At 38.5% G+C, this 27,327-nt stretch overlaps 1 protein-coding gene across 3 annotated transcripts; it reads left to right on the forward strand.

Moving 5' to 3' along the window:
• Nucleotides 1-1,385: 1,385 nt before the first annotated feature.
• Nucleotides 1,386-27,311, forward strand: sfxn5a (sideroflexin 5a). 3 transcript variants are annotated; one of them, XR_005708228.1, is made up of 16 exons: nucleotides 1,386-1,549; nucleotides 4,618-4,686; nucleotides 7,061-7,138; nucleotides 7,470-7,496; nucleotides 9,529-9,583; nucleotides 10,239-10,264; nucleotides 10,489-10,542; nucleotides 11,271-11,327; nucleotides 11,459-11,524; nucleotides 12,512-12,602; nucleotides 16,228-16,343; nucleotides 16,571-16,656; nucleotides 21,220-21,337; nucleotides 22,983-23,136; nucleotides 26,367-26,458; nucleotides 26,690-27,311. XR_005708228.1 is itself a non-coding variant. In XM_040137142.1 (14 exons), exons 1-14 carry the CDS (start codon nucleotides 1,502-1,504, stop codon nucleotides 23,058-23,060), a joined length of 969 nt encoding a protein of 322 aa, XP_039993076.1. In that variant the 5' UTR covers nucleotides 1,386-1,501; the 3' UTR covers nucleotides 23,061-25,021. The 3 variants fall into 3 exon arrangements, 1 of the variants encoding a protein (XP_039993076.1); XM_040137142.1 differs by lacking the exons at nucleotides 26,367-26,458; nucleotides 26,690-27,311 and having other exon boundaries at nucleotides 22,983-25,021; XR_005708229.1 differs by lacking the exons at nucleotides 22,983-23,136; nucleotides 26,367-26,458; nucleotides 26,690-27,311 and having other exon boundaries at nucleotides 16,228-16,339; nucleotides 21,220-21,329.
• The last annotated feature ends 16 nt before the right edge of the window (nucleotides 27,312-27,327 follow it).

The following is a 27,327-nucleotide window of genomic DNA, read 5'->3' on the forward strand; positions in this document are numbered from 1 at the left end:
AGTTATTTTTGTTTCTGTCTTTGGATTTGAGGTAGTTAATGTAAAGTTATTTACACGTTTTTTTGCTGAAAATTGTTTGCTACATCTGATCAGCATTTAAAAACAAATTCTGTGGTTACACCTGTTTTACCTGCCATCTATCAGTCCTATAGTGAGGAGAGCCAGTAAAAATCTAGTCCAGTGGCGATATTGTGAATAGAGAAAATGTGTGGACATTTGGATAATGCAACAACTTTAAATGTAACTACTCAAACTACATCTAATTTCAATACAGCTAAAATCCTGTCATAGGGCACTAATGATATCACAAGCAGAGCTCTAGCCAGGATTTTAGAAAAACCGCCCAATGATTTTTCACATTTTATTTATTGGTAACTCTATAATTATATGTCCTGACAATTTTATTTCCCTTCATGAAGGTTCAAATGCCGTTTCAAGGCCCTCCTCACATTGCCAGGGATAACAACCTGTTGGAGAAATACTGCACCCTTTAAGTACTGACAATCAAGGGTGAAATATCTGAAAAAACAACATTTTAAAAAAGTGTATGTGGTGCACAATCGTGTTTACTGTAAAAGTAAAATTGGTGTTTTCACACGTAGAATAACAGAAAATTGGTCAATCTGTGAAATGTTCACATATGAAATGGTGCGTTATATGTGATTAATCCGTGGAATGTGTTTCATATGTAAAGGATCAATGTACAATGTTAAGTTAAAAAACAAAACAAAACTGAGCCTATAAACTTCCCACCATATGTAGTGTAAGTTTTTAATTGCCGATCGCAAATGCCTCTGCATGGCTAAAGACACCCAAATTCCCAGAGCAATAATGATGGCTAAACAGAGGCCTCACTTAACACAGAATCCTATGCAATACATGTACATGTACAATAGAATCTAACGCTACTGCTCTGCAGTGAATGACAAACAATCTGAATGATATATTCATATGTTTCTGTTGAGATAGGCGTTCATTCATTTTTTTGTGGCTGTAACTTGTGCTGTTGTGTTGAAATATAATGTGAGGTGTTCATGTTTTTCTTTTTTGTTTTTTTTTTTGTCCAACCCCTGCACAAGTTTAATTCAAAGCCACCACTAGGGGGCTACGTTATCCACTTCAAACACAACCACCTTCCCTCGGTGCTTCAACAACATCATAACAGAAAGCCTCGTGTTTTGATCGTTTTTTTTCTCTTCTTTTCTTTTGTTTTTTCTTTTACTCTAAACGGATTTAACACTTTCCCTGTTAAGACCCCCTCCAAAACAATGAAAACAGATCACGTTCTCCTGGGAAGTGTAGTCCGCCTTCCCGCATCCTGTCCCGACGAAGCAGCCTGGGAAAACTACGTTACCCTCAATGCAACCTGGCCAGTGAACAGCTGATTGTCGACCCGCCAGCCCCTGCAGCCGCAGTCGCATGTTTTTAGTGTTAGCGAAAAGCTTCATATAAACGTAGACAAGGAGACGACTGGTGTAGATTTGCGGGCGTATGATTCAGCATGTCTGAATATCCGACCTTCCACTATGGCAAGTCCCGTTTCGACCAGGTAGCCAACTTTCATCTTTTACCTCAGCTAAAGCCTGAAACAGGAACTCTAACTCCTATGTGCAGGCATCAGTCTTTTTTTATTATTATTTTTTATCTGTACTTAAACAGGCCTTTACCTATTTGTGTGTAACACTGTAGTTCAGGTATCAAGACTAAATCCTCTGGCTTCTGCTGTATCATGTTAACAGCCTACACTCGGCGTGTCAACACTAGCATCAGTGTTACGGTTGCTGGCTACCAGTGGTGTGCCGTGATGAGCGGTTTGCTTAAATTCGTGCCTGAGAAAGGACAACATATTCATTGACACACTCGAACTGACATTACGACTCTGGAAACTAGCACTTTATTCACATTTAAGCTTCTTGGAGGTCACATGAAATCAGAGGCGAACGGGTGTAAAGTTCAAACACTCGGAACCTTGAACGCAGCGTGAGGTAAAATCATCTCGCTTTAAAGTAAAAAGCCGGAGGCTAAAAACAGGTATTCCGCTGGTGCCAAAGGCCCGAAATTACACTAATATTACAAATCTTTAAAGTAGCTTTTCCCCCCGTGTGTACGTTTCTTGGGGTCCGCTTGACACTATATAAAAGTTCGTAGGTGAGCGGGGTTGAGCTGCTTGGAACCTTGAACGCAGCGCGAGGTAAAATCCCAACGGTCATCTCCCTTTTTAAGATCATTTTAAACCAACGGTACAAACAGCGATTCCGATTCAGAAATACCCGTGAGCCATCAGCTCATGTAGTCTAAAGGTAACTCTGCAATTTCAACTATTGGAGAGGAGAAAAAAAAAAGGCGAAACAAAAGTGACCCCATTGACAGGTGAGGTGAGTTTAAGCTAGGGATAGCTAGCTAAACTGTTGGCTACCAGTTTTGCTAACATGGCAGCTAACAATCTGTGACCCTAACTTAAATAACTATGGGGTCACCGTTTATTTGTGCTAATGGCTGCCGAAATAGAGTAAACCGTTTGTTTGTTTGTTTGTTTTCCAGAACTTAATTCAACAAACGTACACTCATTTGCAGTGGTGGAATGTAACTTAAGTATAATTTACTAATAACTTATAGTAAATAAAGTTTGAGGTACTAGTATTTTACTTGAGTCTTTTCTTGTCATGCCTTCATACTTCTACTTCTTATGACACTGTATGACACAAAACACAAATGAACATATTAAATATGATGCTCTGTTATAAAATGAACTTCCCAGCAGTATATACAATTAAAGCTGAAATGGTTTGTCGAATAGCAGAAAATCAATAGGCAACTATTTTGATACCAGCTTAGTTAATTTTTCATGGAAAAAAATGCCAAACATTTCATGGCTTTCACATAAAGGAACTTTCTAAAGTAAAAAAAACAAACAAACAGCATAAACAAACAGATTATATCATCAGGGTTATCTCAGCCTCAGCTTCAGGCTTAAAACTTTTAATAGTAAGCCTGGATCACAAACTGGAGTAATTGAGCGTGGAATTGGGCATTTACAAGACAGAGACAATCTAAAGCTAATCAAAAGATGCTCATGAGTTTCATTATGGGAATTGTGGGATCCAGCATTCTTGGAGATGAACCCAAACTACGGACTAAAAGTCAGGATACGTTTGGTGCTTTGATTTTGACCAGTCTTCTTTAAATCTGTCTGTTGTGAGTCTCCCAACTTTATGAAAGTGCAATAGTAAATTGCTTCAGTACTCCTTTAATTTAAAAAAATAACTAATAGCAAATATAACACAGTAACAGTAAATAAATTACATAAAAGAAATGTTGGAGGTACAACATACATTTGCAAGTTTAACAACTTTCAATTGTTTGCGTATACATCTTTTAGTTTCTTAAAAAGAAAAGTAAATCTTTGCTAAATTTACTCTTATTGATGTGACATGTAGCCAATATAATTGTCAGCTCAATAATATAATAGTGCTTAGATGTACACATGCTGATGACATGGAAACCAAACAACGCATGTTCAAAAGTATAAACACATCCAGGAAGGATTGATCAATAATGAAAGCACTCATGTCAGACCCCAAATAATGTACATGAAAGTGATTCCGAAACAAGTGAAAAATAATTTCGGCACTTAAACCACAATAGGTACAGTTATGATCAATATCACTTTTAAAATGTAGTATGTATGTAAATACATATTACAAACTTAGTAAAGACATTTCTTGTGGCAAGATCAGGTCCAAATCAGGTCACAGAATCTTGAAAGGTCGCCAGTAAAGCAGCTGTTAGCCTTGGAGTCACCTGTTTTCCACTGGTCACCGGTGTCACTTCAAACTGGTCAAGTTGGAATGGCACTGGTGAATAGTAGAATTTAACAGATTTACTATCAACTATCCCCCCACGCCATGTTTTTACCAACCATCCATATGTTCAGGAAATCGCAAGGCGCAGCAGTGAGTCAGACACCAGATTTTCATCCAAATTAGCAGTTAGTGTAATTAAACTCAAGTCGGGGAGGGATGGGTGGCTTTCAAGCCTGCGCGGTGTGCTGCTGTATTTCCGAAATTATTCCCTATGCTCAGTAATGAATAAATAATGGAAAGGTATTTCTGGCACAGTCATTATAGAAATTAATTGCAAATGGTGCGAGTGGAATCTGGTCCCTAAAAGATGCAGATAAGAAACAGTTTGTTAGAGGTATTAATGAGGAGGCACCAACTGGTGCGTTAAAACAGCTGGCACGCTGTAATATCACTGTTTACTGGGCGACAGCTGGAATATCTGGCTTACTCTCCGCTTAAGGAAACAATCCAAAGTCTGATTTGGCCGTCCATATTTGAGCAAAGATAGACTTATTTTACCTGTACAGTTGACTTTATTAACTTTTCATCTGAAATCAACTATTGCTGAGATTATGTATCAAAAAAGCAAACTTTCAAAGATCACACAATGCATCTCATACCTCCTGTTTAAGTCTTACTGGTAATGATGTTTAGATGAAAAATAATCATTTAGGGATATAAATAGCTACGTAAACAAAATTGATGATTATTTTTATTTTCATGTAATGTGGCATTTAGGATAATGTTTCTATCATGTATTTTCTTCTTCTCTTAGAGCACGTTTTTTGGTCGGTTCAGGCACTTCCTGGATGTGATCGACCCCAGCACCCTCTTTGTTACAGAGGTACACACACGTATTGCTTACTTACAAAATTATTTATTGCATGCAACTGGTGTGGTGAGAACTGAACTGAATCATCTTTTAATCTGTGTATAGCTTGAACAGTTCCTATTGAGCTGACAGGGACTATTTACCATACTTAATGGCACCTCAGTGCTACTTTTTTGGGGGAGGGGTAAAGACTCACTCATTCACTAATGCAGCCCTAGTAATTTCTTCAGGTCTGAGGATTGGAATTTTATTAAGAGTGCTGCTTTTTTTTGCCATTTAGCTATCTTTTGATTTGTATTTGAGAGATTATAGAGAGATAGAGGCACTGTAAATCTAACATGCAAACAAACACAATCCACTTAGGATCTTTGGAAGTATCACTATAACATAGTCAAGCCTTTATTTTTATATATATATATATAATATATACATCACAAGTTTATCCTAGTGGGCCCATTTGAGAGCTCAAGAGAAAGCAGAACGTCAGAGTTCTGTTGCAGAAGAAAACCTAATTCAAAATCCCATTGACATTTGTAACCCTGCTAATAACTAAAAATACAGCCTTGGAAAAGAGCCTTTCTCAACAGTATGTTGTGTGCCTCACTTTATATGTTTAGATATGGATGGTATTTATTTATTTATTTTTTGATGATCTGTGGATCTAATATTGCTGTTAATTCTATTTTTATGTTTTTAGCAGCCTTTAACAAATACAATTCCACATAAACCTTTGACGATTATGGGCTAATTGGTTTTTATTGCTTGAAGCAGTTGCCATGTGGATGCCAGCTCGTCTTACAATATGGAAAGTAGCCCCCAGGAACATAGTTTTTTTTTCTAAAAGGCAGATGAAAGAAATTCTAAATGAAAGATTGCACTGGATTACAAACCTAGTGGAACAGAGGCGGGCCTGATGAGGCTAGCCTGACGTGGGGATCATGATACATTAAACCTATGCACAGATTGTTAGAGGTCTAAGGATGACACCCTCTGTCCTCGGACTGCTGACTTGGATAACGGAAAAACACTACAAAAGAACAGTTAATCAGGAAAAGAAATGGGAGAAACCTAAGAGAGCGACAGAGTAGAGATCCCTCTTTCATGACAGGCCGAGATACATTAAGTGTTTCATGAAGCGAGTGGACAGATTTAGCAATAACAGAATTACAAATTAGACAAACAGAATAACAAGAATACAACCAAGAACTGAAAAACAGCAAAAGTACAAAAGTAACAGAAATACAAAATGTTCTGTATGTTTCACTTTGGTGTTATCATGCTCTCCATTCATTGTTTTTTAGAGATTCAGATAAAACCTGCAGGGAACAAGGGAACAACTTCCTGAGGTTACAGGCAGGTAGTCGATCTTTTTTTTCCAATTTTTATTTGACCTTTATTTAACCCAGGTTTTACAAAGTATCTCTTTTTCCAAGAGTCTGGGCCAAAATGGCTGCGCAGTAATGTTAGATGAAACATCATAGAGCCAACATTTACTGAAGGAGGAACCAAAAAAAAAAAAAAAAAGGAAGAAAACACAAGACGCAAATAATAAAGTAATTTCAGTGCTTAAAAAGTCCTTGACTTTGTTTTTAAAACAATTTAATATGACTAATTTATAAACATACTTTTGGATTCTCTGACTTGGAAAAAATGTGTGAGGTTTTGGTTTTCAGGCTATTCTCTCTAAATGCTGGACTGCTCTGCCCATTGAAACATTTCCCCAGATCCTGGTTGTGTTGTGGTAATTTTGCTCATGGAGTCATCAGCGCTCTGGTGCTCTGGGTAATGAAGCTGTTACTGGGCTCTTTGGTGACAGTAATAGCAGCAGTAGCTCCTGGGATGTGATGAGGTGTGGACAAGTGGGGCAGCTGTGAGGAATGGAGAGAGCGTACGCTCTCACACACTCACACACACACACACACACACATCTCGCACCCTACTGGGCCAGGCGTAGCCTCAACTTGCCCCTAATGACGAGAGTGGAACAGGGACGGATGTGATTTTGCGTACGAGCGCACACACACTCAACCTCACGTGCACACAGGCAAAATGCACACCTAGCGATGGCACACAAATGCAGAGAAAAAGAACCTGCACACCCACACATACACACAGATGGCAAGCTCATTAGAACAAATTGGGCCACATGACCTTGTATTTTGCTCAGCATTGAGACAATGATCACACCACAGAAAGCTGCTCATTACCTTTTAGCAAACTAATTTGTCAACTGAAAATTAGCATGACGGTTTTAGGGAAAGACAATTAATGCACACTGAGCCATGTGACTGAAATACTGGAAAAACATCTCAAAAACTGACAAAACAAATCTGCAGGAAAAACTGACCTGACTTTACTTTTTACCTGATCTTTTTTGTCAACTCAGAAACGACTTCAGGAGTGCGTTGAGTTGCTCGACCATTTCAAACAAGGAACTCTGCCTCCAGGAGTGACAGATGCTCAGGTAAAGACTCAAAAACTTGAGTTGAGTAGACAAACTCAGTCTTTTTGGTGGAAGCATGTTGATTGTTCAACAGAAGGGAGAAAGCACCATGTGTTGGTGAAGTTTTGACAAGTTAGAAAATTAAGGATAGCTATCTACATCTGTCTAAAAAAGACAGTATCTTCTCTATGTATTCAGAACAGTTTACAAGTGTACTGTCCCTTTTTAAATAAACAAATAAATAACATAACTTCTTTATGAAACACAGTCATTAACTGACCTGTAGAAAAACTTTCTAGATTGTTTTAATATTTACAAAGTTGTTTTTTTTTTTTTTTTTTATTCTGTACAGCTTTGGCAAGCTCAGAAAATAAAGCAGGTAAGATGTATCTTTCATTCACTTTCCCTCTCAATCACTAAGACACACACACACACACACACACACAAACTTTGATCACCGTCTTTACCATCTCTGGTTGTTGTGGCAAGGTGTCAGTGAATTGGCAAACAAAACTGACACCAGTCTTGGCGCTTCATCTTAGGACTTACCTGTTTATACAACAGACATACAATAGAGTGAACAGAAACATGGAGATCCAGCATTGAAACAAAAAAGCCTTTAATGGTGAAGTAACCAGATTAAAAATTAAAAAAAAACACTGAAGCAGGCAAATGGTTCTTACTACAATGCCAATTAGATGAAATGTTTTTCTTAAATTGACTAACAGTTTAAATATGTTCACATAATGATTTGCCTCTCACCCTATTTTAAAATGTTTTTTTTTCATGTTTGAAAAAATTAAAAGAGGATTCAAATCTCGGAGATCCTTTTCATACTGTACTCATAAGTAAAATACATCTTGGGCGACCAAGTGATGAACTCTAAATACAGATGCGCGTTTACCCAAATCACACTCAGGATGCATTCAGAGCTGATTGTTCAAACCTTATTTAACGCTGGTCGTAAACTGAGAAAGTATACATCTCTGATTACAATAAAGTGCTGACAGAGAAATGACAGTGAAACCTGATCACAAGTGTACACATTAGAGCCACATTTTGATTCCCGGTATGAGCTGGAGCCTGTTTGAACTGAATCGGCAGGAATCTGGATGTACTATATCTGTACTATAAGTTTTTGAAGTGGCTAATGTCAGCTGCCAAGTGTTGAACATGGTAGTGGATCTTCAGTGTTACGGACCATTTTACAGGACTATGTGTACCCTACAGGGCCAACTTCCCATATTCAGACCTGATAGTGCCCTCATACATGATACTTCACAATTTTAAGACTGGCTCTATAGGCACCAGGAAGAAGCAGGATGCCGTCCGTTCCTTTCCAATCAGCAGATTTCATCACCATTGAAGCAGCTGGGGAAAGAGATTTCCATCTGTCTTATCTTATGGCAGAGAGGATACTCCACTAACAGGATGCTGTCTTTGGTGCATATCTGTGAGCAGACTTTGAAAAGTTTACCCACACACATAAAAAGAAAACATGTAAAAAAGCCTAACAAAGTAAAGATCAAAAGCTTATGCAGCTTTGATATATCATTCAAAAGTGAGATTATACGTCAGTATCAAGGGCTTCAGCCTATTAGACTTTCATCAGTGCTTGTACAGTTCATATAGGGCATTTGATTATGCAAGACAGGCGCAAACAAATACATATGGCTTCAAAAATTAGAATTGACTGTAATAGCACAAAAATATAAATGTTTAATTTTCAGACACATTTAAATTGCCTCTATTGGTGTTACAAATGAATAAAGCTTATAAAATCATGTTAAAGAATGCAACATTGTCATAATACTAGAGATTAAAAATGGGACTGTCACATCATATTACTTGCACTAATCGACTATGTTACCCATCATACTTAACGGCAAGGAAGTGTACAGAATCACATACACTGCCTTCAGTTCAAACTTGTGAGGTCATTTTTTTCTATATGAGCAGTTGGCAATGTTGGTTGGCCAGTCAGTTGATCCACAACTTCAGACTGAAATATCTCAACAATTACTGGATGGATTGCCCCTAAATCTTGAACAGACATTAATGTTCCCCAGCAGATGAAGCCAACCTACCACTGTGATCTCTCAACACAGTAAACACAACCACAAGTAAAAGCACCATTTCTCAAAAGCGTTTTGAAAACAATGTCAGTCCACAGTGGAGTTACAGTTGTTGCTTCAAGCCACTTCCTATTTGTTTCATGTGTATCTGACACCTTGTTTTTAGTAGTTTCACTTGACATAGATGAAACTAATTAGTTTCCAAAAAAACGTAAAACTTTCTTTCAGTTTTCAACCCCACAGCAAAACTCTCTTCCTAATCATTTGAACTTAACTAACCCTAAATCATTCTGTACTCATTATCATCTGATTCTAATCATTATGCTCTTATTACAGGCCATCATCCACCCTGACACGGGGGAGAAGATTCTCATGCCCTTTCGGATGTCAGGTACAGTAGCTTGGTCTGGTCTTGTTATGTGGTCCAACATGGAGTCGTCGTTCACCCTGGGAAATGTCACAGCTCAACAGGGCTCTTCGGGTTGTCTCAGGCCTGGAAAAGGTTAAACTCAGCTGGGTGCTGATTAAAATCTCTCTCCTACGGTGACGGAGAAGTTCTGGAGGGCCTCTGAAGAAGCAAACACAAGTATTTTGGTCCAGTCTCAAAGTCTCACCTTTCTCATAAGGTGACTTGAAGTGTCAGAGAGAGAGGGTGGGAGAGAGAATGAATGAGGGAGGAAAAACGGAGGAAAGGACAGCAGTGATTAATATGTTAGGACCAACATAGGTATATGTCAGACCAATGGGAGTGTAGCTGCAAAATTCTTTTGGTCTATCAAAGCTGTACAGACTGGAGACCTACAGACTAACAAACTAGTTAAGAGACACAGAACTAATGTGTTTTTAAAGAACTTGTAGAATTCTGCACATAAAATAAATGTTAAGTGTTTTAGAGGAAAACCACTTCACAAAGATTAGAGATACCAAATATTAGAACAGTAAGAAGATATTAGAAATCTAAGATGAAATCTGACAGCAGCATAACCTAAAAGCAAACAATCAGGAGTGTAAGTAACAGTGATAATGCTGACTCTTTCTTTTAACAGGTTTTATCCCATTTGGCACACCAGTGGTAAGAACTTTTTGTACATACATTTTCATATATCTTCATAAATACTTTAACTTGTCCAAAATGTAGACTGAGGATGTTAAGAATTTTATCCACACATGGCATATTGTACGCTAACATAACTATATTTTTCTAAACCAAGATTGGGCCTCCAGTACATAATATCTTTTTTGCTAATCTATGTGTACTTTTGTAGTCATTTTGTAGAGGGTTTTATCTTTGTGCAGGTTGTTGGCCTCCTCCTCCCAAATCAAACATTGGGGTCAACCATCTTCTGGCAGGTAAATAACTACATCTTGACCAGTAAAGCTCAGACTGTCATAATATTATCAAGGCATGCCCTCAATTTCATTCGTTCATTCATTTATTTGTAAAAACAGCACACATGAATCAACATTTCTGTAAATCTTCGAGTATTCGCCAGCCAGCCAATTTTCAACAGTAGTGCTGGCAAGATGCTCTAAAACCAGTGAAGTGACAGGTTGAGAAATACAAACAAAGTGACAACAGTAGTAATAAAATCAGATTACTGAAGATAGTGTAACAAGAAGCATTCATTAACATTGATGCAATGATATAATAATAGCCTCCACATCTCATCCACTTGATAATGTCTTATGTTTAACACAGTTAAATATATGGGTTTATTTCATACTGTATATTGGAACATTAGCAGTTCCCTCTCAATAAAATCTGACCATTAATAGCTTTTTCTGGAGCTTTTGATGATTTCAATCACTACAGAAGGCTGTGAGATAAAAGCTAGTAAGTGAACCTTGAGTTAAAAATATTTTATCACACATGTTTTTCCCATGATCAAGAAGGAATCTCTGTGGTCTCATTTGGTTAGAGCAATTCTACAAAGGGATCACCTTTAATCAGACAAGGACATAACGAGTGTTGAAAGTTAATTGTAGTACCTGAATTCATACATAGTAATACATCACTGAGTGTATCAGCACATTTACTAACAAGCTCATCTTCTTCTGACATACTCTACTTTTAACAGTGGTTAAACCAGAGTCACAATGCCTGCGTTAACTACTGTAACCGCAACGCCTCCAAGGTAACAGTATCTTTAATAAATTGGCTAAGTCCCATTTGGACACATACCATATATATAAACAGTTGTCTTTTTTTAAGCTGCATGAACTGTCGTCATATTGTTTTCTTGCTTCTTTTTCACTTTCACTTTAGCCAGCTCCAATGTCCAAATTCGTCCAGGGATACCTCGGAGCAGTGACTAGCGCAGTCTCCATTGCTGTGAGTTTGCTGTTACTCCACTGATGTTATGTCCTCACACAGCAAAAACTGAGTCACTTATTACATCATTTAACGGGGGCAGGCCAATCTATCTATCTATCTGTAGATACATAAATTAAGGTAAATAAATTAAAATATGTGAACAAATTGGTTTCAGCACAGTTTAATGGTTATTTTAGATGCTTCTCCACCCTGACAAGAATACGTTTTTGGTCACAAACCAAACGTTTTCAATTATTTTGACAGGCAAATGGAGAAATTTAAGGAAGTCGAATATCAGCATAAACCTTCGAATACCAGCCTCCAAAATACCCTTATCAGTTGACGTTTTTTCTTACCTTGATGTGATCAAGGACTCAAACGTCAAAAGAGTATATTAGCGTTCACACACCTGCCTGACAAAACCCATACCGTGGACATGGAGCTCAAACCGAGCCAATTACTGGTCCCGCTGGGTGCTCATTCGGCTGTTGCTCTCAGGCCTGACAACGGCAACAAGCACAGAAAAAAAAAAAAAAATCACAGGGTGTCTGGAGGGCGGAACGACAGGACAGGAGGGGGGCAGGAGCTCTCCAATTAAATGTCCGCTCTGGTGACGACCTCCTGCCGTGCCAGGGAGAGCTGGAGGCTGGAGTGGCATGGTGGTGTTATCAAAGAGCGCATAACCCCTCGATTACAGCCCTCTAGTGTATTAAAATACAGTAAAGTCACTTATTTAATCGTTTATGCATGGAGCCAGGAATTCTTGTCACTTTTCTCCCAGTTCTGACACTTAAAAGTTTGCTTTTTTTTTCTTTCAGTGCGTTACTGTGCTGAAACCATGTTTCATAGTTCTCTGAACCATCAATTTATTCAAATAGTTATTCCAAATATTCTGTGTTATTGTCATTGTATCTAATACAGGATACTTTTGTTTTTTGTTTTTAATCCATTTTAAAAATAGAATCAGAGTGTGATTTGTCTGTATCATGTATACCTGGTTTTTAGGTTGGGTTGAATGTGTTAATCCAAAAAACAAGCCACTTCAGCCCAACGACCAGACTTTTGGTGAAGAGGTTCATCCCCTTCCCAGCAGTGGGTGAGTTCAAAAAGCCTTTGAAACACTTCATCAATTCAAGACTGAAGTGGCCTTTTGAAATAAATTAGTTTAAAATTGAGTTCACATCGTAGATTTAATCCATTCTTGAACTAACTGACCAGAAAAGGATGAGTAAATTAAAACTCCAAGGTGCTGGGTTTAAATGGAGATTAAAGTTGTCTGTAGATAAATTATTTTGTTTTTTGAATGATTTTTTTTTTTCTGATTAAGTAATTTTTTGTGATGGGCTTCAGGGTTTTCCCTAGGTTTCTGGAGGGTTTAGCGACTGTTTGGCGGTCTGTTTGAGCTCATCACCTGTGACAGACGTAATTCTTGGATGTTTGACAGATTTTCTCCCTGGTTTATTTCTGCAGTAAAGACGTTGAGAGACGAGTGAGGAATGAAATGACTAAGGGCAATGGCGGATGTGCTCCATATATGCGCAGTAGATCAGCATCTGTAGTCTCTTAAATAATTCCACTACTGCCAACACACACTTTCTTCTTTTCCCCAAAGTCTGGGCAGTCTCCCTCCATGAATTACCGAACATTTGATTGTCTTTATATCGTTTTAAAGAAGTATTGTACAGATGCGGGTAGTGACTGAACTCTTCACACAGCCTATCTTCAAATTCAGCGTTCATTTCGGTTTTCCAGCGCATGCACAGTTGGCGCCCTTGTAGTGTAGTGACCGCATGGACGAGTCCATGCACACGTTCGCACAGAGCCCTGTGGACACCCTTTGATGACAAAATTTAAATCACCCAGACCCTAGCCGACCCTAACACTAGCCTATGGCCTCAATTCTACTTCCTTGCTGACACGCATACAGACAGCTGCGGACACCATGGAAGCATAGTTGTTCTTATTTTATTACCTTCTAGTCTGCTTGCAGGACGTATGCACAGTTGGTGCCCTTGTAGCGTTGGAGGGTACACGGACATCCAAACAGAGCCAGGCATACTTCTTCTGATAGTGAAATTTATTTCACTCGGACCCCAGCAGACCCATGCGTACTCGCGGATGTGGAAAGTATAACACTAGCCTAAGCCCTCCAGAAACCTAGGGAAAACCCTGTTAGTGTCACTTATCTGTGATCCTTATAGCTCCCAGTATGAGAGCCAAGCACAGCTGAGCGGTTTCTTTCATTCTGTTCCTCACAGTCCGTTTTCGTCTCTGCGTTAGAGACATTTTTTGAGCTCACTTTCTCAGACGTGTGGGGAGCCACAAAGCTGATTTTCATGCCACTCTCTCACAAACATACAGTCACACCCAGGGGTATGGACCCATGTCCCAGAATGCCCCAGGCTGTTGGCTCACAATTAATTTGTTTGCCCCACCCCCCCCTTACTATGGTGGTTCTTCTAATTAAATCAACAGGTTTCTACAACGCAGCCTTTGCCTGGTAATTGGCTGCTCGTTAGAACTCTGCTGCCGCAAACAAATTGGATAATTACCCCTAAAGTGGCGTCTATGTCAAGGCCTCATTTACTTGATTTCTGTTTGTTCATTGTTGTTGCTGTTGTTGTTTTGGTAGCCCCACATAAAAGGTAATTAAAATGGCTAATTGAAGCAAGCGAAAGCAAAGTGCTGTTTTTTTTTTTTTCACCGCTTGATTTTTGCTCGCTTACCAGTTTTGTTTGAATTTTCACCCGCTTGATTTTGCTCGCTTACTTAAGGCTAGATTTATTTGTAATAACCTAATCAAGCAGCGGCCTGTCACTCAATTAGATTACGAAAGCCTTAACTGGAGGGAAAGCCATGCTGCCAGAAATTCATGGAGATAATTAATTTGTTGTCTTTTGGAAATATTTGTCATTATTTGTGATATTTAGGAAGTAATTATGTGAAAAGTTCTTAGATGCATTTCCATGAGTGTACCACTAGTTATTAGATGACAATTAGAATGTATATAAATGTAATTATTTCATATAATTACAAATTACAGCCACATATTTCAGCATTTAGCTGCACACAGTTTGCATTAATCAGTTCAATTTTATAATTACTTTGATGCCTTTATTAATGTAATTACAAAAAGGTTTTTGAAACTTTGATCAGTTTGTTGCAGTATTTGTTATTGCTTTCCAAAACCCTACTATCTGTCCCTCTATTAATTGTTCTGCGAAAAAAGAAAAAAAAATACCTTGTAGGTAAAAAGAGCTATTTGCTCAGTCAATTGAATTCCCCTCACAAAGCGACCTGCCAGCCCTGCAGCCCTTAGTAAAGATAACTCTGAACGCTGTTGTCTTAAATTAAAAAGGCTTGCGGCACCACCACTAAACTCTCTAAAATGAGTTTTTCTTATTCCTATTAGAGTCAAGGAGAAAGGATCATCTATATTAACATACATTTGTGTTCATTTTGGCTCTCTTGAATAAATCACAGGGGAACAACACTGCTGTTTGTTGACCTATCAGTCACCTTTGTTACGTTGTCTGTCGCTGATTTGACTGTTGCTTGAGTCAAAGTCACACAAAGAAGCATGGCGTTTAGTTTTGTGGATTATGACACAAATGACATGGCAGGGAAGTACCACATCTTGGTGTTTTCAGTGAGTAAAGCAAGCAGGAGTTCGGTGTTTCACAGAAGGACTCTCAGTGACAGTTATGTGTCAGAACCTTCTGATATTTTCATTCCAGCATGATCTCTTCAAATGCCTAGGTTACATTAATAGAGTTGCAGTGGTAAAGGGAAATGTTTGTAGGCTATAAATTATTTTAAATCCTTCTATGTTAGTAATAATATTAATATTAATGAATTTTACTTAAGAAGGCAAGAGGGGATATGGGCAAAGGTGCTCTCTTGAATAACATTACCTCCAAACAACGTATGTCAAATACATGCCAAACAAGACTGACTCCATCAATTCTAGGGGGTGTACTAAATGCTAGCATACTCACAACGACATTGCTAATATACTGATGTTTAATGGATATAACGTTTTCCATGTTCACTAGCACGTTAACGTTTAAATTTTGACCTGATGATGGTGCTAGATGTATTGTTGAGAGATCACCAAATTTACTACTCTCTCTAATAAAAGACCAAAAAACGAAAATGTCAACCTCATGGCGCAATGAGGAAAAGTCAGGGGATCAAAGTTAGAATTCGTGATCCTCTGGGGACAACGAATGTCTGTGCAGAACTTTATGGAAAACTATCCAATAGTTGGATACTGTATTTCAGTCTGCATCCAAGCGGTGGACCATCCATCCGACAATCAGACGTACATTGCCATCTCTAGAGCCACAATGCTAGCGTGGCTAAAAATGTTTGATCTTAGCATAGCACGCTTATTTTCTTCAAGTTAAAGAATAATTTTAGTTTTTCCTGCCACTTTGTGATCTGAACATGGCAGATTCTTCATAATAACTGTCAAATGTATTTCCTCATGGTTACAGAATAATTATTTTGTCAACTTAAAATATTGCCAGAACATTTTGTCATGATCTTTGAATAATTATTTCAAGAACCTGTGATGTTGAGATTGTGAAATTCTGAAATTAATCTTTGGGGGAAAAATACCTATGCTAGAGGATGAAAAGACAATATGCTCATTTGTGAGATAATAAAATATGTCAGTTTCACTCTAATCTTTAAAAATGTTCTCACCCCCTCCAAAGCGAGCGCAAATGTCTGTAACGTGGTGCTCATGAGACACTCCGAGCTGTCGGAGGGCATCAGTGTGCTAGACAACAACGGGAACGTGGTGGGAACATCCAAAGTAGCTGCCAGGCATGTATGTTGATTTGCTCTGATAATGTTATGTCTGGTGTACATTTAAAATGTGCTGTTTTGTTTTTGTTGATCAATAAAAACTGTAATGTTTGTAAATGCAACAATGTAACTGCTAATGTATTAAGTTCCCATCTAAGTATGAACACAATTGAAATTATTGAGTTTTTTTCCTAAAAATAAACTAAAGGTTTTATTTTTTAACATGTCATTTTATGATTTTTATGACAGGCACTTCTGGAGACAGCCCTGACCAGAGTGGTGCTACCCATACCAATCCTGGTGCTCCCTCCGATGATCATGGCTGTACTAGAAAAGTAAGAAACTCTCCATCAATTAACTTTAATCAGGCTAGAATCAGTTGTTTTTGGCAAACTGAATGAGCTTCTTTAGACTTTACCAAGAAACAATATTAGGGTTCAACCAATAGATCGGATGATATTAGCTTATTATATTTCTGTCGGTGTGTACAGTATGTCAGCTGATAATAATGAGAAAATCCAGAATAGTAATATCAAAAAATATGTTTTAGATTCTTAGAAACAGTATACCCATGACGTAGTTTGTCCAAGAAAAGAGCACCTGTTAATTTTTCAACTGTAAAATGGTCCCATTCAGTAGATATCTCGGTCACAATACTCTAAAAAAGCAATTTTAAGGGGTCCTTATCAAAAACGTTTGTGCATGTTATGTTACGTTTATGTCAAAAAATGTCTGTTGGGAACTATATAATTATCAGATTTTTTAAGCTCTTGTTATTGACCTGAAGAATCCAGTTTTGGTCGGGCTATATAGACAAAATAGAAGGGTTTGGATCTGTGGTGCCAATCTCTGACAATTACACTCTATAGGTGCTCTTTGGAGGTAATAAAGCTTTAGTCATAAAAGACAACCATGGTATAACCTCAATGCAGTACCTGTACTATGAATACCTTTAGAAGTTTAATGTTCATTCTGGACGTGTTTGGGTGTTAGTACAAATAAAAAAAATTTGTTTTCTTGATTTGGTGTTACTTTTCCGATCCTTCGTAGCCACGTTTGCTTCAATCCAGAGTTTCTTGTCGTCTTGGAAAGGCAGTGCAGGATTCAGTTTTGACAAGAAGTGACTTATCTTTCATGTTCCTGAAATATTAGCCCATTATTTTCCCCTGGGCTTTCTGCTGATGGGAGTTTTAGTTTTTATAGGTGGCGGCCTCTGCTTTGTCCATTTAACCATTGGGACACTGTTTCTTTCAAATGCTGATGTTGCCGCTGCTGCACACATTACAGCACTTGATGTGCCCCCAAGGACAAAAGAGTCCAAGCACGAGACCAAGCAAGTGTTTGGAATAGCAAAAATAAATGATTTCAGTGACATTAGCAGTGTTATAAAGTATCTTTAATTTTTATTTTTTTTATTTTAAAAGTTAATTATGGCTTTAATGGCAGTAATAAAAGTGCTAAACCTATTTGGTGTTCTCCTATAATGCAAGGCAGATTAATTGACAGGTGCAAATGACTCCTAATTAAATTACAAGAAATTAATAATAAAACTGTCCAAATTTTTAGTCAAAAATATGAATATCTCAACATCACCGATTCTTCTGTCCTCAGAACTGCTATTGTTTGATAGGCCCACACAGTCAATTAACCCTTTCCTCCACTGAGATTCAGTGTTGTGTGATATGACTGTAATGATGCCTTAATGATGCAATGTGTTTATATGCACGTCTTGTGATCGATGGCCTGACTGTGCCTGTGGCGTGCCGAGGAATGCAGCCATCTTTGTAAATCCCTGACAGCACTTGTCTCGACTGCTCCGAGCAGGCGGGCTCAGACAGCTAAGCCAGCTGCCCAGGTGTGTTTAGGATTCCTGGCAGCTGAATGACTGAATGGGGGGGGGAGAGAGAGAGAGCAAGGGGGCTGTGAGATTGACGATGGCTGCAGGTGGGAAGTGCTCAGCTAGGCTCTATGTCAGCTCGCCTTCACTGGCTTTCAATGGAGCAAGAACAAGGGGACAGAGATGGGTCCCTGGGCGGCCCCTCAATGATGGATTACACTGCTGAGAGCAGATTTAGCACAGTGACAGCAGGTTCTGTCCTTCATGTACTTCGGTAGCTGTGAGAGTTTGCAGACCCACGAGTGTATCGAAAACATTGATTTATTTTCATTTTTTTATGTCTGTAGCTACCTCTACCTACACCGAGAATGCCAATTTTAAAGGAATAGTTTGACATCTTGAGAAATTTGCTCTCTCATCAAGTTAGATGAGACGAACAATATCGCTCTAATATGTGGATATATATTAACCATATGTATTTACTTTAAACTCAGCTCATACTGTGATGTAACAGCTTCAGAACAGAGTGCAAGCAACAGCCTCTGCATTTCAGTTAGCAACTTTACCACACTTGTCAAAGGTTTACCGACTTGTCACACGAACGTTTGCTGACTAATCTGACAAAAAAAGAGAATATACTAGAAGATGAAAATTAACTAGAAAAAAAGAAATGTAATTGCTCAGTTCTTGCAGCAGAAGCCATTCTGAAAAGAAGGACGTTGTGGGGGTGGCACAGTTAACCCCCCAGTCAGAAACCTAAAAAAATACAAATACAGTATATACAGGAAAACAAGTGGGAGATCGTACTTATGTGGTTATGTGCAGCCCCCAAGCTCCACCAAACAAATTCTTTTGTCTAGGGTTAGGAATACGGTTTAACCTGTCTGATAGGCCTAACTAAAAACAGGATTTAGATAAGTGGCCGGGCAAAGGTTTATCATCAAAGAGCTTTTCTTAGATTATAGTTACAGTGTTTCAGTATGGTTTCAGTGGCACTTGTTCCTGTAGGCTTAATTATGTGTAGAGAAGCTCCTAAAAACATTTGAAGTATCAAATCTTAAAGTTGTGTATAATAGATGTTCTGAACATGCTATTGCAATATCTCTTAACCACTGAAAACTGTTAACTATTGAAAAATAACTAATCTCTAGAACAACTACATTATTTAAACAATAGCTTTTTCCGCAAGACCAGAGAATAACTCAGCAATCGGTATAAAAAAAATGTTTTAACAGCGCCATGTGTGATTATGTCTTTATTTCAATTGCTTTTATTTTCTTGTAGACTTTATAGTCAGAATAAAAACTCTGCCGCAACTGGAACTACAGCTACAACTACTATTATTATCAGATTACGATGGTGATTTTTTTCGTTGTGTCAGACTTTGAGACAACACAAGTCAACATCGATATTCTATTAATTGGTTCATGTAAACAGTTAAACCTGAGTAAGACCTCCGCCAGATCATGGCCACTAGCCAGGTTATTCAGAGCAGGTGAATGCAGCCCTTATTGCATGAAATTGTGTAATTAATTTGAGATAAAATCAAATTTTTCACCTGATTTGAAGGTTTTCAAACTTAAACGTGCCCAAACCTACCCTCCCTCATAACTCGCATCTCACAGGCCTCACAATTTGTCTTTTCTCTTTGTAATCCAATTCCCCAAAAATGTGTATCTACACATTTGTGTGTATATGAATGTGTGTGTGTGTGTGTGTGTGTAGCCTAATTAAACCATGGCAGCCATATGTGTTAATGAGCTCCCTCATTAGGCAGTAGCTCTCCTCGTTAGGGGGAGAGGCGTCGCTGGTGTAGGAGAGATGGAGCGGCTCTTTCTCAAGCTCCTGCTGAGTTCTCTGTCCCACACACTGAAGAGAGGATTATCCTACTGAGGGCAGCAACCAGGGAGGAGAAATATGGGCTGAGACGAGAAAATATATTTCTGGAGATAGAGCTACGTAAAAGTCCTTAAAAGATTTTTCTCTTCAAATAAAGAAAACACAGCTTTTGCAATTGGTATGTTTTTGTAGGGAGTTTGAATGGGACTATACAGATGGGAGAGTTATTTTACCAAATGACAATGGAAATTCGAATCAAATGGCAATAAAAACAAAACTGCTTTTATGATCTCTCCACCTCAGAGTGGCAGGGTAGCAAAAAGCAAACATTTAACTCTAAACAGAGGCTTTGTGGTGTTGAATGTGACCAAATATTGGATCTAGATGGTTGCAAAATCCTTCACAACAGGTTCAACTGAACTGTTGTCGTTGAGTAAAACTTTCCCGGACACAGAACTCACTCAGTGCTATTTAGGAGACAGTTTTGTTAATAGAAAACTTTGAGAGGTTCACTTACTGATCCACATCCAAGGAATCTGTCATTCCCCCGACATAATTAGGCACTCATTTCAGACTGTGGGTTCATAATGTTGTGAAGACATTTAGCTACAGGCATACCTGTCTGGTGCAGGTATTTTTATTTCTACAAAAATCCTCTCAGGCCAGAGATGTCCTACCTGACTTTTATTTGTCACTCGTTTTCCTGTCAAGAAGGTTTGATATTCCTTCATTTTGGCTTAAATGGCCTGAATACTTTTCTTAAACTATTAGTGAATTGTTACGTCTGAGGAAGATATTTTCTTCCAGTGACCATAAGATTTTTTGCCAAAACCTTAAATTGCTTTTGGCAAATAAAGGTGAATTGCCAGGGTTCATTCTCTGTAATTTCTTTGTATTTCGACATTTAAAAAGTTAGCTTTACGTCCTGAAAGCTTCAATTTTTAGGAGATAGTCGTTTGCTTTGATGATTGGTCTAGAAAATTCAATTAAATGCTGTAATTCCTCCATCTCCTGAATGGGCATTGTGAGTTTTGAATGGACAGTATATTAGTACATTTATACAACACATGTTACAGAGACAATATGATCAGTTTACATTCTGTTCTGTTTGTCGTACACACATTTCTTCACTAGTACCACCACCGAACCACCTGTCTATCCTGTACATTTACTGTAAAGTGGATAAAGTGAAAGTGTTTCTTTCTCCTCTGTGTCCCACCAGGCTCCCTCTCCTGCAGAGACAGCGGAGGCTTGTCCTGCCCATCCACACTCTGGTGTGTCTCGCTGCCTTTGGCCTGGCTCTGCCTCTCGCCATCAGTCTCTTCCCACAGATGTCCCAGGTACTTCATCCCAAACACTTTCTTCTCTGCTAAGGAATATTTTTTTACTCTTAGATCCAATAGGACATCATTTACTGTTTATTTGTTTTAATATTCTGCCAAATTTTTTTCTTTTCATTTTGCATCCATTTCTGGTCTTACGTGGTCTTGGCTGTGGAGCTTCTGCACAGCAATAATCAACTGTCAGTAAAACCAAATGGGGACACTACTGTGGATTTTCTTTTGCTGAATATTCAGTTTTTGTATTTGGAGGTCACTTTTTTCTTCTTTTGTTCTGCCATACTCGCAGTACCTGCTCATGCTAACTATTGAGTTTGTTCTTTGATACATTACAAACAAACAGCTGTTGCTGTGGGTTTTTTTTTTTTTTTCTTGAAAGAACTGCTAGACACTAAAAGTAAATGTAAAAGCTTCCATGAGCGGGGCATATTTTGGGCCACAATATTGATATAACAGTTGAAAAATAAGAGCAGCACAATGGACATGATATCAAATGTCTTGAATTACCACAATTAATTACTTTCGAAGCGCATGTAGTTTACAATGGTGATGCTCAGAGAAAAATCCGTCAGATAAAAAATTCTTTAACGTAGCAAATACCAGAGTCAACGTCATATCTACTGATACCAAGCGCTCCTTTTGTTCATTTTTGTTTTTACTTCTTTTTAAAGTCTGACTCTGCTGAATATCTGCTTAGCTCGGATCTGCCGTGACTCGGTTTCGATGACTGATGTTGATGACCGGAGTCCCCTGACCTCTTTAACGTTTCCCATTGAGCTTTGTGGAGCCTCTCTCCAAATGAGGCGTAGCCCTCTGAGACAACCTGCTCGGTTATGATCTGCCCAGAGTATCTCTTGCCTTCAGTCATTGATGCCAACCAGGCTAGCAGGCTGAGATCTAACTTTAGCCTCATTGGCTCAGTATGTATCATTCTGCTCATTAAACGACTACGGCATGAGGTTGTTTTTCACTCCATTCCTCTCTTTGTCTTCTCTCTGCCAAATGACTTGCTGACACAAGCCAACCAGCTCTGGCTTTAAAATGTTTAGGATTTAATTACCACTGGAAATAGCTCAGACAGCCATATGGCAAAAAACTTCAGACATATGTGCCACCAACAGTCCTGTGAAAAGCTGCCTCCCGTTTCACAGAGGGGCCTGTTTTTCTCTCAGTCCTTTTTTGCACTTTCGCAAGGATAGCAGATGAGGGGAAAAAAAAAAGAAAAAAAAAGAACTCCCAAAAAAGCAACATGAATGCCCCGCTCCCCTGGACCCCCCGCCTACTCAATTTGTCCCACTTCCCCATTTCACACCTACCAAGATGTCTGATGAGGATTCAGCCTCCAACTCCAACAGCCATCTGTCTCTGGTTCAAATATTAGGAGATGCAAACCTCAAATTAGACTTTAATCTGCCAAATTGGCTCTTTTTGCACATTAGTAGTAAATACAGAACATTTAAAGCCTTTAAGAATTATTTAGCTACAAATGAAACCGTTTCAGATCTTAATGTAGAGGTTCACGAGGATGATTATGGATGCATGTACAGCATACACATACAGTATGTAAACTTGTTGTATCTGACAGCTTGTGTCAAATATTTCCGTTTGCACTAATGACCTTTTCGTTCTGCTTTGATTCCCACAGATCAACGTGAATCTGCTCGAGCCGGAGATCGCCATGGCAACAGATTGTAAGCTTGTGACATACAATAAAGGCCTGTGAGTGATCCCTACAGCCCGACACATGAAGACAGAACCTGCTGCTCACCATGGTTCAAGCTGCCAGAGAATGAATTATGGTAAATTTGGCTGCATTAGCCACAGAGGAATTAGGATACGTTTACAGAAAACCGCAGTTCCTGTTGGGAATACATGTTGTTTACACCAAGACAGTGGTTGTTAATTAAGAAATAACACATGATGACATGTTGTGATATCGGAAAGTATACGTCATGACACCTCAGGAAGTATTATCATGGTTCTAACATGGACACTTCCTAAGGAAATAATGTCAAATAACTGAGGCGCTCAAAAAGATTTATGGAAGACTAGGCCTGCTCAACCTAAAGTGTGCTATGTTATCAGCAGGGGGAGGGTAACAGCCTGGTTAGGCCGGCTAGCTAAGTTAACTTACAAGCTTGCCTGGTTTGTCATGTTTTTTCTTTTTCTTCCTCTTTCACAGTGAACAGGCAATTAACTAGATAGGAATTTTAATAAACGTGAGGAAAATAGGTGGATTAAACAGGGGCAGAACATGTCTAAATGATGTGATGTAGATTGTGTGTGTAAATACTGTGAATGAAATCAGGATAAATGACCGAAATGTATTTTTGTGAATGCTGAGTTTTTTTGTTTTTTTTCTTCTATAGAATTCAGGTGTTCCCATCGTTTTTTGCTATTAACCCCTTAATATGAAGCAATATACTGTCTCCTTGCAACCCCATGTTATAAGTTACATACTATATATGTACATATAGTATGCAACCTATGACATGGGTTCATGGCTCACGCTAACCCGTGAGCTGTTCAATCAAACCTCTCAGATCGTTTCATAGGCACAGTTTTTGAAGGCCCGAAGGGCTAAAAACTAAATTTTTTGCATGTGGAAGAAGTAAAGTTTAGAAAAAAGTCAGAAATAAAAACAGGCCTTGTAGGGGTCCTGACTCCAGTGTTGGAAAACTCTGTTTTAATGGCTGTAGAAATGTTACCCAAGTTGTTTTTATAAAAATAATTTTAGGAAGTTATCAGGTAACAGCAGATAACTTAACAAAGTGTCACTTTACTATCTGTTGCATAATTTAAAAAGTTTATAAAGCAAACATTGAACTTTGAAAAACAACCTCATGCCGTAGTCATTTAATGAGCAGAATGATACATACTGAGCCAATGAGGCTAAAGTTAGATCTCAGCCTGCTAGCCTGGTTGGCATCAATGACTGAAGGCAAGAGATACTCTGTGCAGATCATAACCGAGCAGGTTGTCTCAGAGGGCTACGCCTCATTTGGAGAGAGGCTCCACAAAGCTCAATGGGAAACGTTAAAGAGGTCAGGAGACTCCGGTCATCAACATCAGTCATCGAAACCGAGTCACGGCAGATCCGAGCTAAGCAGATATTCAGCAGAGTCAGACTTTAAAAAGAAGTAAAAACAAACATTTTAAAATCCATGCAAGAATCCCCTTTGAAATCAACCATGGACTGAATTAAGTTTCAAAACAGAGCAGTATCTGCTTTGATTTCATCCAATTGAAATGTGACGCTTTTTGTTTGTTTGTTTTTTTGTTTGTTTTGTAACCACAAAAACAGGTATTGAAAACACCATTATTAAGTAACTTCAAATCCCTGTATTTGCTTTGGCTCCCTCTAACTGGAATCTGGAGGTTGAGGCACTCATGCGGTAGAACAGCCACAGTTGGTTTTAGTTTGGAGTCAGGAAAAAAAAGAGACGTCTTTTGGATTTGCTTCCAACTCAGTTAAAGTGCATTTACTCTTCAAAAATTACTTTTGTATGTTGAATACTGTATATACACAAACATAAATTAAGGATATTTTCAAGTCTTAACCTAAAAGGAGATTCTTGTTCTATAAATGTTTTCTGAAAGCACTATTTTAAAAATGCTAATCTCTTTTGTTTATGTATCTGCACTTGATTTATATAAACTTTCTGTCTTCAAGTATTATCTTTTTGTCATGATCTGTGTGATTAGTATGTTTGCACGGTTGCTGAGAGAATGCAGCACGGTAGGCCGTGATGCAGCGCAGTTCGACAAGAACCCACATGCAGCATCAGTGGAAGTTGCTGGGTGTAAGTTGTAGCACATAAGTCAGGTGAGACAGATAAAAACAAAACACCATTCATAAAGCAAACTGTCGATGACATCAGTGCATCTGATTTCTCTCCATTAGTCCGTTTTTTATAGTTTGTTGTGCAGTCTGTTATGAGCATCGCGTGCAGTTATGCCTGAAGTATTTCACTCTATGATACTTAGTTTTAGGGAACTGTTACCTGATGGCCATTATCGAGGATCATATTTCAACAATTTAGCTTATATATTCGAATAATAATCCATGTGAGGTCAATTTAACACGAAAAAAATGCCAATTTTTAAAAAAAGACTTTTTAAACTATGGATATCTTGTTTGTTTCTTCTGTCATAACTTTTGAACAAAACATCACATGACACTCAACACATTTTAAAATTCTATACAACTTTATATTTTGGGAAAATTAGTCTTAACAGACCGATAGCACACTGTATTTAATTTGTTAACAGATAAAGTGTAAATTGTACATCGCAAATTAGGGAATTTCACTAATGAGCAGAATGGAACTGTTTCAAAAGTCATTTCCGAAATTATTTAAAACGACAGTCTCTTTTTCAGTAATTAGGTTGTGTAATTTGTAAGTCGGTGTGTTACTGTTGCTTGACTGAAACTGATGCAATGTGACAACTGTGACTGCACTGCATGATTTATCACTCAACATGCATTTTTATAACTAACAATAAAACACGCATAATTTGTAAGGGTTAGTTGAGAAAACAGAAGGCTTCAGTCATCCCACAGAGAGTAAGCAATCAAACAATAATGATTAAAACAGTTGTTGTGTTTCACTTCACTTTTCCAACACCTTTGCAGCAGCAGGGATCTGTCGGCTCCTTCCCCCACCTCGCAGCGCTCTGCTCCTCTGGAGAGACTCTTGTTTTTCACGGTGGATTCCTGCTCTCGTCCCGAACTCTCCTCTCTGCTGACTCAGGCGACAGGAGACGCAGTGTTAAGGACGAGGGCGCAATTTTCCAATTAATTGTTTTCCAAACAGACACCTGAGAGGCGCAGCTCCTGTTAATCGTGCTGACCTTTTACCTAACTAAGATGTGATTGGCCTTAAGCACAGCTGCTTGTCAGGAAGATAGTTTTTAGAGCTTTACATGTCAGGGTGAGCTGCTGTATTGGTTGAAATATACCTTTGATGATGTTTATTTGCACAATAAGGAATTCTGAATCTCTTTTTCCGTGTATTTGCACCTGCAGGGAGTATAGGATGTCCTGGAAACTCAAAACAAGGCATGTGGCCCCTTTTCCAACTGCAGATGTCTGACGCATTGTGGGCCTTTTGTAAAAAGGTGAGACTACTGCAGCATATTTTACTTGTTTGCCTCCGATCTTTTCCCTGCTTTCTCTCTGCCTCTTAACTTACAAAACATCAGGGTCAGACGTCAGGGCTCATCTCTAAAGACTTGGGGTCATTAGGACGAGATTCCTTCCGTTTCTCTTGACAGGTGATTACTGAGGTGGTTGGTGAAAGGGGTGCTGCACAATAGTAACTTCTTTCCCTCTTTTTTTTTTTTTTTCAGAGGTTGGACCCTTTGGATGGGAATTACTTCTGTGTTCCCCTTGTGCTGGAATTCGGAGGAAATACTGGCTGATAAGTAACACACCTGACACCTGTACAACTGTCCTGCAACATTCCTGACACCTAAGTCTCCATCCCTGGTTCCCAGCCTAAGAGAATTCTCGTATGGTGTTGTTAGATTTTTTCCCTGAAGTCTCTTCAAATTTTCACTTTCTGGGGGGAGAGATATTTTTCAGCTCGAAATTAAACCATAAAACAACCTGAGAATGGAAAATCCTCCTTTGGTTGAGCTGTTGACCACTTCATGGCCCGCGTGTCTGCAGGTTTTCATTCCAATCATACACTGCAGCAGCATGTTTCACACTGATTTGAACATGCAACTCCAGTCAGAGAGGAGAAACTAATGAGTGAAACCTAAAGGTGTAGTGACTGGGTGGAATGAAAACCTGTAGACTCTTGAGCCTGGTTGACATGCTGTTTAAAATAAATAAATAAATAAATAAAATAAAAATATGTACCTGAATTATATAAAAACATTACATTTCCCATCAGAGAAATAGTTTTTGTTTTTATTTCTAAAACAACTTTTTGTTATTACATGTTCTGCTTGAAAAGTATGTCCTTATATATGTCGTATAC

The sequence above is a fragment of the Xiphias gladius genome, chromosome 10 (genome assembly GCF_016859285.1).
Source record: "Xiphias gladius isolate SHS-SW01 ecotype Sanya breed wild chromosome 10, ASM1685928v1, whole genome shotgun sequence".
In the NCBI taxonomy this organism is placed as follows: Eukaryota; Metazoa; Chordata; class Actinopteri; order Istiophoriformes; family Xiphiidae; genus Xiphias; species Xiphias gladius.